Source organism: Cnephaeus nilssonii, assembly GCF_951640355.1.
Source record: "Cnephaeus nilssonii genome assembly, chromosome: 3".
Classification (NCBI taxonomy): Eukaryota; Metazoa; Chordata; class Mammalia; order Chiroptera; family Vespertilionidae; genus Cnephaeus; species Cnephaeus nilssonii.
The window spans coordinates 41,377,678-41,394,490 of NC_137074.1; the positions used below are offsets into that span (position 1 = coordinate 41,377,678).

Genomic DNA, 16,813 nt, shown 5'->3' on the forward strand with positions numbered 1-16,813 from the left:
TTAACATTCATGTAAAGGTCTTTGTGTGGACATATGTTTGCATTTCTCTTGGATAAACACATAGGAATGGTATTGCTAAGGCAAAGGAGAGGTGTATATTTGACTTGTAAGAAACTGCCAAATCTTTTCTCAAATAGGTTATATCAGAAGGCTTTTGAAGATTATAGACAGTTCTTTGTTAGTGTTAAAAGCATGTAAAGTACTTTAAGAAAAATTTCTGGGTTTTGTTTGGTAGTGCTTTTTGAATTTTGTCTTTAAATTAATATCCTATGTAATAAAAGGAGAATATGCAAATTGTCCCCTCAACCAGGAGTTCAACCAGGAGCAGAGTAGGCTGGCCAACTGCCCGCAGTCCCTCCCCCTGGCTGATCCGGCTGGTCATGGGCAGGCCGGCCGGACCCCACTCGTGCACAAATTCATGCACCAGGCCTCTAGTACAGAATAATTCACTCTTTTTGGTGTATAATTTTAAATGCATGAAGTCGTTTATCCATCACTACAATCAGTATACTAAATAGTTCCATCATCCCTTCGTAGTCAAATCACTCCTTCCCACCATTAATCCCTGGTAACCACTCCATCCCTATAATTTTGCCCTTCCCGAATGTCAGATAAAGGGAATCATTTAGTATGCACCTTTTAAGTTTGGCATCTTTCCCCTTAGCATCATGCATTTCAGATTTATTTATGTTGTCATGTGTATCAATAATTTTATTGTTAAGTATTCCATTGTACAAATGGTCCACAGGTTGTTTATCCATTCCTCAGGTGAGGGACATATGAGTTCTTTCCAGTTTTCAGTGATAAAGAATAAAGCTTCTATAAATATTCACATACAGATTTTTGTGTGACTGTAAATTTTCATCCCTCTTGGGGTGGGATTACTGGGCTGTATAGTATGTGTTTAACTTTGTAAGCAACTGCCCAATGTTTTCCAAAGTGGCTGTACCATTTTACATTCCCACCAACAGTTGTGTGAGATCCAGTCCCTCCCTCTTCACCATGACTTTTTATTGTCTTTTTTTCCTTAACCACTCTGATAGGTGTGCAATTTCTCTAATGACTGCTGATGTTGAGCATATTTTCATGTGCTTATTTTCCATCTGTATATCTTCTTTGGTAAAGTAGTCATTCAAAATTATGCCCATTGTAAAATTATGCTGTTCATTTTTATTTATTGTTAAGAGTTCTTTATATATTCTGGATACAAATCCTTTGTCAGATAGGTGATTTCCCCAATTTTTTCCCAGTCGGTGGTTTGTGTTTTCATTCTCTTAACAGTGTCTCCTGTGGAACAAAAATTTTACTGAAGTCTAACAAATTTTTCTCTTTTTTATGTTTTCTTAATTGATTTTAGAAAGAGAGGAAGGGAGAGAAACATTGATGTGAGAGAGAAATATCGATTAGTTGCCTCCGTATACCCCCAACCATGGATCAAACCCACAACCTGGGTATATGCCCTGACCAGGAATCAAACTGGTGACCTTTCGGTGGACGGAACAACACTCAACCAAGCCACACTGGCCGGGGCAACCAATTTTTCTTTTATGAATATTACTTTTGGTGTCAACCTAAAAACTCATTGTCCAACCAAGGTCACACAGATTTTCTCCTATGTTTTCTAAAAGATTTCTAATTCTGTTTTACATTTAGGTCCGTGATCCACTTTGAGTTAATTCTTGTATATGGGGTGAGGCACAGGTCAATGTACATTTTTTTTTTTGTACACAGATGTCTTAATTTTTAAGCACCTTTTGTTGAAATTGCATTTATACTTTTTTCCATTGAACTACCTTCACACCTTTGTCAAAAATCAATTAATCATATTGTGTGGGACTATTTTTAGATTCTCTATTCTTTTCCATTGATCTATGCTTCTGTCCTTTCCCTAATACCACAATGTCTTGATTATTTTGCTTCATAGTAAGTCTTTAAATTAGGTACTGTGAGTCCTCCAACTTTGTTCCGTTTTTTTTGTTGTTGTTTTTTTTTTTTTAGGTATTATAGTTTTTTTCGCCTATTATGGTATCTTTTAGCTAATTCTAAATCTTAGAACCAGCTGGTTGATTACTACCAAAAAACCTGATAAACTTTTGACTGTAGTTATATTTAATTTATAGATCAATTTGGGGAGAGTTGACATCTAATACTGATTCTTCCAAACTTTAAATACAGACCATGTATTATTTTTACAAGGATAGTTTCTAAAGTCCTTATGAAGTACCACATAATGCTCATTCTGCTCTCATTTCTTCTACCATGGGTGTGTTTTTTTAAATATTTTATTGAATTTTACAGAGAGGAAGGGAGAGGGATAGAGAGTTAGAAACATGGATGAGAGAGAAACATCGATCAGCTGCCTCCTGCACACTCCCTACTGGGTATGTGCCTGCAACCAAGGTACATGCCCTTGACCCGACACCCTTGAGTCCGCAGGCCTACGCTCTAGCCACTGAGCCAAACCGGTTAGGGCTCTTCTACCATGTTTTAAAAAAGATTATACCACAAAGCCACTGAAAATTATGAACATGTTCTTTCTCTTTAAAATCTGGGTTAGTTTTCGCAAAGGACTAGGGAAAAAATGCTCACACCACACCTGAAGGGCAAACCAGATTTGAGTAGTGGAATTTTCCTTCTCGTTTCTATACCATATGTCAAGGTCTAAAATCCCATTTCACCGCCTGAGGGATTTTTCCTCCTTTGCAAGCAAGAGTTCTATTGGTTGCTGGAGAGAGAAATACTGCAATGGAAACAAAAGTGGAATAAAAAGTAGAGGGATGCGGGTCCAGGAGATGCACCTTTCTAGTCTAAGGCCTGTGCCAGATCTTTCTCACATGTGGGGGCAGCAGGGGCGGGGCGGGAGGGAGGGGAGCGGGAGAAAGAGGAAAGAGAAGAGAGCCATTGGGGAAGGAAGAAGCCAGTCAAATGGTGAACAGAGGAGCCTGTGAAACTCCCAGAAGCTGGTGGCCAGTGGACATTTTAAAATAATGATGCCTCCAGCTTCATTTCAAAGTATCTGTATGTTAGACCAGTGGTCGGCAAACTCATTAGTCAACAGAGCCAAATATCAACAGTACGACGATTGAGAGCCGAAAACCGACTTCTGCGCATGGGCCACGAAGTTTCAATCGCACTGTACGTGTGCGCCCACACGTGGTATTTTGAGGAAGAGCCACACTCAAGGGGCCAAAGAGCCGCATGTGGCTTGCGAGCCGCAGTTTGCCAACCACTGTGTTAGACCATAAACATCTCAGCTCCCATCTTCAGAAAATTCCCCTCACCCAGCCAGTGTGGCTCAGTGTTTGAGCGTTGACCCATGCACCAGAGGTCACTGGTTCGATTCCTGGTTGGGGCACATGCCTGGATTGTGGGCTCAATCCCCAGTGGGGAACATGCAGGAGGCAGCTGATCATTGTTTCTCTCTCATCAGTGTTTCTACCTCTCTCTCCCTTCCTCTTTCTCTGAAATCAATAAAAACACTTAAAAAGAGAGAGAGAGGGAGGGAGGGAGGGAGGGAGGGAGGGAGGGAGGGAGGGAGGGAGGGAGGGAGGGAGACTCCCCTGTACCCCACCTCCCAATCTTCTATACACGTAAGTTTTGAGATACTGGGGAAAAGAGTTAAATTTCACAATTGGGTCACCCCGATGCAAAAGCAAGGCAGTACAAGCAGAAGTCAGAAAAGCAAAGACCCAATGAAATGGAGGGAGAGACTGGGAACTGATGGACAGATGGCTGACTCTGCCTAAAGTTTTCTTATGTTTGCTTAACAGCAACCTCCCCCACTAGACTGTCAGCACTAGGAGGACATCCATTCGTTATTCCTAGCCCCCAGGATACCCGAGGAGCAGGGGAGGGCACGAGGGCTGCAGCAGTGGAGGAAGAGGCCTGGATCTGGCCCTCACAGGGCCTATAGCCACAGGCAGGGGTCATGGCCACTCCTTCACAGCCTGTCCCCAGGTTAAGACACGGGTACCTGGCCATGTCAGGACTACGGAGGCCCTCAGTAAATGTGGTTAGTCTTAAATTGGTTATGTAAATAAGGAGAAGCCTGCAGGAGGACCTCTATCTCCTCAGTAATGGAATTAATTACAGCTTTCTTGGGTACAAAAAGAGTTAAAATGAATTCAAACTGATCGGATAATGGGTAAAAACAAACAAACAGAAAACCGACACACAAACCAAAACCTGGGCTGGGCAAGATTTGGGATCAGATAACTGGACAGAGAAATCCAGAAGTAACTCTTCTAAGCTGGACAAGACCCACATGACTAAACATGTATATTTTGTACCTGGTTCTCCCTCATGGTAAAGTCCTCTACATCTAGGCACTCTTCTATACTAAACAAAAGTGCACGGTGGTGCTGTTACCTTGCCATTGTAACTTTATCGGACTTTTTTTTTTTCCTAAGGAAGTATAAGTAGGCAGGTCTCCTAAAACTTTCTTCCTTAACAAAGTCTTATTCCTAAGTGTTACATATTTATTATGTCTACAACTTTAAAGACAAGGAAGTAAATCCTCAAGTTTTAAATGATAGTTTTCCTTTACAAAAGAATCAAGACTCTGGCAAAGTGATGTGCTAAAAGCTACACAGCTGTTTGCTGGCAAAGCCTGAGTACAGCCTTACTTCATTCTGGAAAGGCAGGAATTATCATTGATATTCTCCACAGTACAGAAAATGATCACTTCTAGAATCAATATTATTTACACAGATTCTAAGGAATCCTGACTTAATAAATGACCATTCTCTATATCATGGGTAGCTGTTATTATCATGACAACATTTGGGTTAATTTTTGTTTGGTGGCATTTTACATCATAAATACAGTGGCATCTACTCAGACCTTAAAGTACCACATTATATCTGAGTAAATCCAACACCCAACTCAGGTTACCAATAAACTGAAATTCCATTTCTCTGCCTTCACCATCCAAATATGGACAATTCACAATTGGGAATAAAAGAGGGAGACATAGGAGACATAGGTACTACTATTTATAATACTTTAAACAATAAAAAAAAAAGTTTGGACAATTCAAAGGCATAAGTCACAGTCATCACCGATGCTCAGTGAAGCAATGAGGTAGCTAGTTTCCAAGGTGGCAACTATGGTAGGCAGAAAAATGCCTTCCTCCTCCCCATCCCCAAACTATCTGTGTCCTGATACCCAGAAGCTGTGTAGGTCAGGTTACATGGCAACGGGAATGAAGGTTGCAGATGGGATTAAAGTCTGCTAATCAGAAGACCTTAAAATAAGGATGACCCAATATAATCACAAGGTCCTTAAAAGCAGAAGAGGAAAATGAAAGAGAGAACCTTAGAGACGACAACACAAAAAAGACCAGATGTTGCTGCCTTTAAAGATGGAGGAAAAGGGCCATAAGCCTAGGACTGCACACGGCTTCCAAAAGCTGGAAAAGGCAAGAAAAAGAACCTCCAGAAAGGAATGCCACCATGTTGACAGCTTGGTTTTAGACCATTGAGGCCTGTATTAATGTCTGAGCTACAGAACTGCCAGAAAATGAATCTGTGCTGCTTTAAGCCATTAAGTTTGTGGTATTTGTTAAAGTGGCCATAGAAAATAAATATAGAAAAAATAAATATTTAAAAAAAACAACAATTCCACCCCTTCCTGGGTGGGCATGTTCATCCTCCCAGTAAGAAGGGGAGGAATGGCCCCTCCCCTTATATCTGGGCTGAGCCTGGGCCTGCTTTGACCAGTAGGCTTTGGAGGAAGTAACTTGAGACTTGAAGCCCATTATCAAGAAGTCCTTGCTCTAGCAGGTTTGACTCAGTGGTTAGAGAGTCAGACCCTGGACTGCAGGGTCACGGGTTCGATTCCGGTCAAGGGCATATACCTTGCTCTGCTGCAGGCTTGATCCCCGGCCCAGTCCGGATGCGTGTGGGAGACAACCAATTGATGTGTCTCTCTCACATCAATGTTTCTCTCTCTGTGTGTCTCCTCCCTTCTACTCTCTCTAAACAAATCAATGGAAAAAATATCCATGGGTGAGGATTAACAAAAGTAAACAAACAAACAATCAAAGAAAAAAAGTTCTAACAGCTTCTGCTTTGTACCTATCAGAGACCTGAGCTTCTAGGTAAGAAGTACAGACTACCCTGCTGGAGAAAGGGCCACATGGGGAGACCCTGAAAGATGAGATACCACCATGTAGAGAGAGGCCACATGAGGGAATATCAAGGTGACAGCCATACAGCCCCAGTTGCCATCTGATTACAACCACTTGAGGGAATCATGAGATATAATTACATGGTTGTTTGGGAATGGTTTATTACCCATCAACAAATAAAACACAAAAACACTATCCAACAACAGCAACAACAAAAGCTCATGGCCTACTAGGCATGTTGTATCACAAGAATACGTCCCATTTAAATAAGCCTTCCTAAAGAAAAGTAATTTTCACTTACGAAATCAGTATATACTTTCACTCCAGAGTCTTTGTTGAACAATTTAGAGAATATACCCATCTTAACCAATTAAGTCTTCTGATCTGTGAACATGGAATGCCTTTCTATTTATTTAGGGCTTCTTTAATTTCACTTAACAATGATTTATAGTTCTTAAAGAACATGTGTTGCACCTCTGTTATCAAATTTATTCCTGAGTATTTTGTTCTTTTTGATGGTATTGTAAATTGAATTGTTTCTTAATTTCATTTCAGATTGTTCACTGCTACTGTTTAGAAATAGTTTGTTTTTAATATTGACCCTGTATCCTGAAACCTTGAACTCATTTACTAATTCCAGTATTTTTTTTTTTTAGTGCATTACTTAGGATTTTCTGTATACAAAATGTCATCTGCAAATACAGATAGTAGTTTTACTTCTTTCTTTCAAATCTGGAGGCCTATTATTTCATTTTCTTGCCTAATTATACTGGCTAGAATCTCTAATACAATGCTGAATGAAAGTAGTGAGGATAAACATCCTTGCCTTGTTCCTGACCTTTATGGGAAAGCTTCCAGTCATTTCATATTAATTAGGATATTAGCTGTGGGCTTTTTTTAAAATACCATTTATCAAACTGAGGAAAATCCCTTCTATTCCTAGTTTGTTGAGTGTGTTGTGTGTGTTTTTAATCACAAATAGGAATGAAATTTTGTCAAATTCTTTTTCTGCCTCTAGTGAGATGTTTACTAGTATGTGGTTTTTGTCCTGTATTCTATTATGGTGTATTACATCAGTTGATTTTCAGATGTTAAACCAACCTTGCTTTCCTGAGATAAATCCCACTTGATCATGGTGTATAATCCTTTTTCATATGTTGCTAGATTTGGTGCTAGTATTTTGTTGAGGCTTTTTGTGTCTATATGCGTAAGAGATACTGGCTTATAGTTTTTTGTGTTTTTTTTTTTCTTCTTGTAATGTCTTTGTCTGGTTTTGGTATTAGGGTAATACTGGCTTTATAAAATGAGCTGAGGAATATTCCCTCCTTTTTTGAAGAGTTTGTGAAGAGTTGGTATTAATTCTTCTTTAAATGTTTGGTATAATTCACCAGTGAGGGTATCTGATGTTGAATTTTCCTCTGTGTAAATGCTCTGTGAGCATTAAAGTAGGCTAACCTAAGCTATGATGTTCAGTAGGTTGGATGTATTAAATGCATTTTCAACTTACAATAGGCTTATCAGGATATAACCCCATCATACGTTGAGGAGCATCTACAGAATTATAACTATGCATTGTTCTTTAATGCAATGAAATATTTTTTTATTATGGGTAAGAGAACTTTCACAGGTATTTAAATTAAGCATTTCTTAAATTTTATTTTGCACTTTGCAATTTAGTTGTCAATCAATTTTTGTGTTCCAACAATTTTAATAGATCCTGAAGAATCCGTAAGTCCCAGACACAGTGTCTAGAGAGCCCAATAGAAAAAAATCACTCAGATGCAGTTAATTCACTTTTGGGATAGATGAAGTCATTACTCCAGCATGTCTAGTTGTCCCCACTGGACTCATTCCTATCTAAGCAGCAAATACTCTAATTAGATCCTGCCTACAGCACCAACAGCTGAGGATCCTAGCCATTTCAGTCATTATTCCATTGTAGAATAATGAGTCATGGGCTTAATTTCTCAGTTTGTTCTTTTTCTGGTTGCATATTATCAATGCCAGTATCATCCTAAAAGTAGTGACCTGGGTTACGAGTCAAAATTCTACAGCTTTGTCACCAAAACAGCCACCAATCCAATCTCCAATTATATAAGGAATGTCTCAAAGGCTATTCCTTTCTGCCTCACAGTTTAATTGGGTATAGCCAAACACATGAAATTATTTTAGAACAATAATAGAGTAAGATCAAAATCATTACTTCTAATATGAGATGATAATCTGAGAGAGTGAACTGGACTTGAAATATGAAACCTGAATGGGGGATTACTCACACCAATCAGCTAGATGACTAAGATTTTCCACTGACTGGAAGGCCCCTGTGAGCAATATGTAGTCTGTCTATCAAAATCCTAGAGCAATCTGAGATGTATTAGAATATTCATGTGTACTTAGACAGCACCTCTGTATATAAAAAGCAGTTCAGCAAAAACTTGCAGAGAGGATTCAAGAATTGGAAAGGATGAGGTGGGGAAAATCAAACTCTTTTCTGATTCTGAAATTCTGTAATTGAACCAATGTGACTCTATAGTCCAGAATAAAGGGGAGAAGATAATCCCACTTGTGTCCTGCATGGGTAAAAGCACATCTGGACACTGTTCACATGTGAACTGCATATTTTATGAGGGTCCCTGACAAACTAACAAAATCCAAAGAAGGAGTGAGCCACATCACATAAAAAACATCTGCAGGGCTTAATGTTTACTTGAAAAATGGAGCTTAAGAAGCAAAAGAATTATCCACAAATACTTCAGTCCTTAAAAGTCTAAAAGTTGCCTGACATTACTGAATACTCAAGGTCCAGTCGAAGGCACAACCAATCCTTCATACATTCAGCAAACATTTATTCTGCATCTTCATAGAGGGAGACCCTGTGTTGGGTAACGAGGCCACACAGGTAAGTAATGAGGAGTCTAGGAGCCGAGATAAGCACACAAATAATCAACTAACCAAAATACAAGGAAGAGTATGAGAGGTGTCATGTGAATAGAACAAAACCTACTTAGGAAATCAGAAAGGGGGCTCATTGTGTCCCACTAACAGGATGAAAGAAAGTACCTGAAGAAGGAAGCACTGAATTTCAGGACTTGTAAGGTTTGTACTGTTTCTGTGAGGAGAAATATATTAAAGGGTCATTCCAAATGGAGGGAAATTAAATGTTTGGAGGTGGGAACACATATAGCAGAAAATATAGTGGAACAAAGCTGAAGGACTCAGCCCAAGTTGACCAACCATAGATACAGAGATAGCAAGTATTAGGAGAGAAGACTAAAAGGTGCCAAACAATAAAGAGCTGTACTCCAGGCTACAGAGAATGACTATGTAAGAGTATCATGAACGTTTTGTAATACACAAGAGCCGTGTTGTTGTTTTTATACCAGTAATTCCTGGTATAGGTTAGAAGCAAACACAGGAGAGGCAAGAGGCTTGCACAATGGTTAGTCAGGAGGAAATGAATTTCTGAAGCAGGTCAGAGGCAGGTAGCTGTGGGAATGGACATGAGGAAAGAGACTCATTAGATATTTCAGAAACTGAATCAACAGGACCCAGTCCTGAATCTTCAAATCTCAGGGATCATGGAAAGAGCAGAAATCCCAACTGGAGGAGGAACTGGCTGAGAGACAGAAGTGGACAATGAATACGGAAGCACATTTTTTGGAATATATAACTGAGATATAACATTTCAGTGGTTTGTTTTTCAAAAGTCTAAAAATGTGATAAAGACTTATGAGATAAAACTTGAATGCCTGTTTCTCCTGGGACCTATTTTATTCCTTAAACCTTTTGAAGAGTTATTACCAGGTCTTATCAGAATAATACAGTACTTTGGGGTAAAAAGGCAGCCTAGTAATCCAGCACTTGAAGCCAAGATGGAGATCTCCACAGCCACCAGGACCTTGCCCTCGGTGCTGTGGTAGATGGAGAGGACGGTGACCCTGACACGGCAGAACACCATAGTCACATGGTGCTTTCATACTGTTATGCAGCCGAGTAGGATAGGACCAGGAGAATGCTCTTCCCCACAACCTTACTCTCTTCCCAACCCTTCCCCAATTCATGATCACACACCTCAAATGCAGAGCCCATCCATCCTAGCAGAAGTTCTACTTATTGCAAGTCCCCTGTCTTCATGGCTACTTATTGCAAGTCCCCATGAAGACAGGGGCTACTGCAGGGTTAGAGACCCCCCTCAATGAGAGTCCCAAACAGAGCATCGGAAGAGCTGCCTTCTGGTCCCAAGCCTACCCTGTGTTACCCCTGAGACCATAAAATATGAACCTCCTAAAGTCTCAATCCCTTCATTTGTAAGATGGGGATAATGGATACTCCACCTCTTTCACAGGTTTGTGAGATTACACAGGAGACCGAATGCTGCAAAGGGCACAAATGCCAGGGGTCAGTAGTAGTTCTTTGAGGGCAGAAACTACACAAATTCATGTTTGTATCCTATACGGAGCTGACTATGGGAGGAGGGAGGTAGCAAGATAAGCAAAGTATACCATAGCCTGGACCCCACAGGCAGCCTAGTGTTAGCCAAGGAATACTGCCTACCAGATCTTCGAGATCTATCATCTAGGTCTCCCTCCAGGCCCAGTGACCTGCCCAAGACCGTTAGTGGCACAGGGATATGATCAATAACACATTCACAATGTAGATGGTATTTTTACCCACATTATCTTACAAATAGCCTTGGAGTGAGTAAGGAAGAATTATTAAACCTCCCATTTTTCAGCCTGACATTCAATTGCTTATCCAGGGAAGAACTCAAATCCAACAGGTCATACCCCCTAACCACTGATCTTTCTCTACACCACAATTTCATGCATGGGCTGGTATTTGACACAGTCATTTCAGCACTCAATATCTTGCCATCTCTTTTCTTAGAAGGTATTTTTCTCCTTATTTCATCCTGCCTTCAGCAATATTTCACATTCAGCCCTCCTTGTCAGGACTCTACTGACCTTTTCTCTTAAAGACAAAAAAAAAGAAAGAAAGAAAGAAAGAAAGAAAGAAAGAAAGAAAGAAAGAAAGAAAGAAAGAAAGAAAGAAAGAAACAGTTCAGTGGCCACATTTGGCACTAGACACACTTTTGAAAACAAAATCATCAAAACTGGGCCTTTCCATATAAATCATCTTCACAAAGTATATCCCCACATGTGTATCATTCAAGATGTACCTCATTCTTGTACTTAAACACGCGCTAGTCTGGGCCCTCAAAGAGCAATGATGACTCAGTCATTCAATTAAGATTTCACATATAATCACCAGGAAGGCAGTTCTAACAAATGCGTGGAACACAGGTTAAAACTTCCAGACGCTACAGTGAAAACTGATTAGCATTCACGGAAGGGTCTCAAAGTGAAGGGAGCACCAGAGAAAATGACCCGATATATTCTAGTCACACCCATCCAAAGGCTCTCACCCTGGATGTGTCCAGGGAAGGGTTGGGGGAAGAACCCACATTTCACGGCAAGCCTCCAGTGGTTTGGCAGTGGTTTCTGCGGGAAACACCTGCATGCCTCCCTCCTGTCCCCATTACCTGGTAAACTACGACACAAGTCCCCATCCCCGCCCCTGGCCAGAAGCAGGTAACGGAGACTCAACAGCTCAGCTGACCTCGCGGTGTAAGACCCAACAGACTCGACAACCCCCAGGGACGGACGCCTGTGACCGGCCGCCCCAAGCAGCAGCGAGGCCCAGGCGCAGGGCACGCGCCCCACGGCCTTCGCAGGGAGGGCGCTGCCCCTGGGCTGCGGGGGAGGGCAGGGGGAGTAGAGACCCCAGCCTACTCCGCCCCCCCCCCCTTCATTGATAAAATGCAAGAAAGAAAAGAAAAAAAAAAACGTCACTTACCGACGTGAGTGGTCACTGTGGCCAGTCGCCGGGTGAGCTCTTGGGGAGCCATTTCTTCTTTGAACCCCAATAACATTTCGCCAAACAACTGTTTCTACTGAGGCTCTGGATGGTTTTCAAAGGGCATCTCCCCCGGAGGATGCTCTGCGCTCACCCTCTTCCTCGCTCTCCCCAGGCACAAACCAGAGTCACTGCCAGGCAGGCCAACTCTCCAGGGCCGGCGGCGACGCCAGCCACGCCCTCCGGGGGATTATTTAAAGGTTCTGTCGGGCAGCTTTCCCAACGTGACGTCTGGCTTGGAGAGAGGGAATGGCAGCCCCGGAGCTGCGAAGAGCCAGTCGCTCCAATCTCCCTGTAACTGCGCCACGGGCCTCCCGGGCCGAGGGAGCGGGCGGGTTCTGGATTTGCGGTCCTGGGCCGTCGGGTCGCCGGCGCCGCCTCCGGAGGGTCGAGGTGGGGATGCTCGGTCGGCTCTCGGGGGCGGCGCGGAGCCTGGGAGGGCGGAGGGCGGAGGGCGGAGGTGGCCGCGGGACCCGCTGCTCCGCGCCGCCCACCCCACGCCCGGCCGCGCTCCCGGCTCCTCCCGCCCCGGCGCCCACCTTTCCCCTCGCGGGCGGCACGGAGGGCGCGGGGGGCGGGGGGGTCGCGCACGCGCCGGAGCGCAGCCCGTTCTCGCGTGGGGCTGCGACCCAGAGTGGGGAGAGGAGACGGCAACTTGGGCGCTCGCGCCAGCACCGGCTTCGGAGCGCCCGCTGTGCGCCCTCCTGGCTCGCCCCTCCTGCCCTCCACTGTCTGCGGAGGAGCCGAGGTGAGAAGGCGCTGACTGGGAGAGGCGGGCCAGCCCCCCAGGATTCGGGAAGGAGGGCTGGGGGGTGGCCGGCAGCCGGCTCGGGGCTGTTGCGGAGGGGTGGGAGCGGTTGGCGTTTGTTCTCCCCCCTCGGTTGGAGGTTTTTCTCACGCAGTCACAGCGTCCACCGGACACCCCCGTACTTGGAGCCCGGACAGGGCTGGGCACGCGGGTGGGTACCCGTCTCCACCGCGCGGGCCTCTCCCTTCGTGCGGCTGTGCCGTGCGCCACCGCTCCATCTGCCGGCTGTCAGGCGCGCCAGCTCTCCGTCCTGCAAAGGCCTGGCACCGCACCCATGCGGCCCTCCTCCCCCATCCCTCCAGGAGCCGCTTCTCCGAGCAGCTGCCGGGTGGAGATGCTGTCCCTCGGCCTCCTTAGGTGGCTCCAGATGCCGCCTGGCGGGAAGGAAAAAATCCCGGTCAGCAGAGCCCGCGGCGGGGAGGGGAGCCTACGCAACCCAATCTGGTCAGATGGTGGTCCCTCAATACCCCATAACTGGGGAACCTGAATATCCGGTTGCCAGAGTACCGGGGCCACCCATGTGTTCTGAAAATGCCAGAAAACTCAGCTCTCCACTTAATACTAAACAATATACATCCTATATAATAAAAGGCTAACATGCAAATTGTCCCCTCCGGAGTTTGACCAACCGGGAGTTCGACTTCTTACTATGTGGTGCGGTGACCACCAGGGGGCGGAGCAGAACAAGAAAGGCCCTAGCCAGAAGCCAGGGGAAAGAAGGCCCAGATCCGCCCTGATGGCTCCCCAGGCCTAGGGACCCTACCTGTGCACAAATTTCATGCACTGGGACTCTAGTATCCTATATAATAAAGAGGTAATATGCAAATTGACCGTCATGCCCTCACACAAGATGGCCACCCCCATGTGATCACAGATGGCCGCCACAAGATGGCCAGCAGGAGAGAGCAGTTGGGGGCGACTGGGCCGGCAGGGGAGGGCAGTTGGGGGCAACCGGGCCTGCAGGGGAGGGAGGGCAGTTAGGGGCAACCAGGCTGGCAGGGGAGGGCAGGTAGGGGTGACCAGGCCCGGCAGGGGAGGGCAGTTGGGGGCGACCAGGCCAGCAGGGGAGGGCAGTTGGGGGCAATTGGGTCGGCAGGGGAGCAGTTAGGCGTCGATCAGGCTGGCAGGGGAGTGGTTAGGGGGTGATCAGGCTGGCAGGCAGAAGCGGTTAGGGGCAAGGAGGCAGGCAGGCGAGCGGTTGGGAGCCAGCAGTCCTGGATTGTGAGAGGGATGTCCGACTGCCACTTTAGGGATCAGGCCTAAACGGGCAGTCGGACATCCCCCAAGGGGTCCCAGATTGGCGAGGGTGCAGGCTGGGCGGAGGGACACCCCCCGCCAGTGCATGAATTTCATGCACCGGGCCTCTGGTTAAATAAATAAATCCCAACTCCAAACACCATGGATCCAATTTCTTTCTAGTAGTAGCCACTCATCCCAGGGGCTCGGGGTCATTTTTAAATGCTTTCTGCAACAACTGTGGGCTGTGGTTAAGAGATGATGGTTAGTCCACCTGTAACATGAGATGTGTGCAGAGGTTCTGCCCTTCTCCCTTCTAGGAGGTTTTCACTCTACCTGCACAAGTAGAACAACCATTTTTAAATAGCAGCCTCTTGCAAGAAATTCAGAAAGGGGTTAAAGACCCAAAGGTGTAAAACAGCTTTGGATTGTGTTTCCATGGTGGTTTCTGACCCTATTCAAGGGTCACAAGTATTTTTGAGGAAACAAAGGAGGTGTTTCCTATTGATAGTAATCAGAACCCCAGTACCAGTCAAAGCCAATTGTGAGTTTAGATCACTAGAAACCAGCACATTGCCTAGGAGACTAATGATGTGGAACATTCTGGACTTTGTAGATCCTCAGCTTCCTGGATTAGGCCATGCCCTTAGGGTGAGAATCATGAAAAGAAGGGAGAGGGGGGATGGAGAGAGGAAAGAGAGGCAGGAGAAGCTTATGAATGGGAATGAAAGCAAAAAGAGACAGAAAGAGAATAAATCACACTCAGAGTGCTGCTGTCCTTTCCCACTCCTGTACCTTCACACTCTTCAAAGGTTCCCATGGAAATGAATTGGCTGAATTTATGGCAAGATGTAGTAGGCAGTGCCTATCCTCAGAAACCAATTCTGGCCTGGCTGGCGTGGCTCAGTGGTTGAGCATGGACCTATGAACCAGGAGGTCACGGTTCGACTCCCGGACAGGGCACATGCTCAGGTTGCAGTCTCAATCCCCAGTATGGGGCGTGCAGGAGGCAGTTGACCAGTGATTTTCTCATCATTGATGTTTCTATCTCTCCCTTTCCCTTCCTCTCTGAAATCAATAAAAATATATTTTAAAAAAGAAAGAAACCAATTCTGTCCCACATCTCTAACACATGCTCTCCCAGGGCCTGAACTGCTTCACCTCGGTCATGAGGGCTGTGTGTGCGAGGGATGTCGTCTGTGATCTGAAAGTTCCCTTCTCCAGTTCTGAGGTCCTGTAAAAAAAAAATGAGCTCATAGCTTTCAATAGCTCATAACTCGTTCCTCCAAGAAAATGGTCATTATCTCCATTGCTCTTATAAATGTGGACATGCCCCTGGTCTCTCCTTCTTCCCCGCCCTCCTACCTTCCTCGCTTCCTTTTCTCCTTCCTAATTGTGATCTACATCCCTCCTCTAAAATATGGCAAAATTAAGGAACAAGCCAGAATAGCCTACCTCCCTCTCCAATTAATTTATTACCAACAATCAGCCACATCTATTGAACATCAATTATATGCCCAGAGTTGTGAAAGGCAGTGTCAAGTACAGCAACTACCACCGCTATATGACAAGGGACGGCTCTGTGCTTATTATAATGGTAGGTATTTCACAAACATCCTTTAAGCCTCACAATAACCCTGTAAGGGATTTAGTCTCATTTACAGATGCTGCTGGTACAAACTGCATCTTCTGAATCTAGACCATTCTCTTCTTTCAGGTAAGGGTTCACCTGAGTTTGCAAAGAGAAACCATCCTCCAAACACTGCCAAGGTAGATTCCACCGTCCTGTTAATGGACTATCAGTACTGCCTCTGACAATGAAGAAAAAGACAGAGGACCCCCCCCCCCCTTGGGTGCCACATGTGAGGATGAGGGATGCCTGAGGCACCACTGGGGCCATCTAGTTTAGTCTAGATCAGTGGTTCCCAAACTAGCAGAATCACTGTCCAGGTGATTTTTTAAAAATCCAGGTTCCTAACCCCATTTCCAGAGATTCTGATTCAGTAGTGTGGGATGGGACCTGAGAATCTGCATGTCTAACAAGTCCCAGGAATACTGATGCTGCTGGTCCTAGGACCACAGTTAGGGCACCCCTGGCCTACAGCAGGGCTCTTCAAACTTCTTAGACTGCACACCACAGTGTGATACAACTTTTATATCATGACACAGTAGACATACATACATGTAATTAAAAGTTGTATGGAACAATTTTTTCCTTACTACATCTGAAACCCTGAAATACTTTCTATTCTATTTCTTTCTTTTCTTTTTTTTCCCCCCAAACTGGTCCAAATTGCGGAGATTTGTTTTTGGAAAGTATGGTATAGTAGATATGTAAGAAAATGTCCTTATTCTCTTAGAGATATATACTGAAGTTTTAGAGATGAGATGCCATTGTCAGTAATTTCAACTACCAAAGAGAATAAATGAGATAAATACTGGTAGGATAACCCTGAGTTGTGAGCCCAACTGTTCTAATATGCAGGACAAGACAGTGATCCTTGTCTGAGAGGGTCACACCACATGCCACCTACTACACAAATAACTGGATAGGTGAACCCAGTAAGTGAAAAAGTCGCCTGAATTAAAACAACAATGCGATACCATCTCACACCTGTCAGAACGGCTATCATCAACAAATCAACAAATGGCAAGTGCTGGCGAGGATGTGGAGAAAAAGGAACCCTCGTGCACTGCTGATGGGAATGCACACTGGTGCAGCC

The 16,813-nt window shown here is 44.6% G+C and overlaps 1 protein-coding gene across 1 annotated transcript in view; it reads right to left on the reverse strand.

The window, feature by feature from the left end:
- Nucleotides 1-12,062, reverse strand: part of MCF2L2 (MCF.2 cell line derived transforming sequence-like 2) — a gene marked incomplete at its 5' end in the record, with an annotated part of 193,282 nt that extends 181,220 nt beyond the window's left edge. Inside the window, one exon of the mRNA XM_079763591.1 lies at nucleotides 11,987-12,062. Coding sequence (XP_079619717.1) covers nucleotides 11,987-12,062 — 76 coding nt within the window. The remainder of the gene's footprint in view (nucleotides 1-11,986) is intronic.
- Between the last annotated feature and the right edge of the window lie 4,751 nt (nucleotides 12,063-16,813).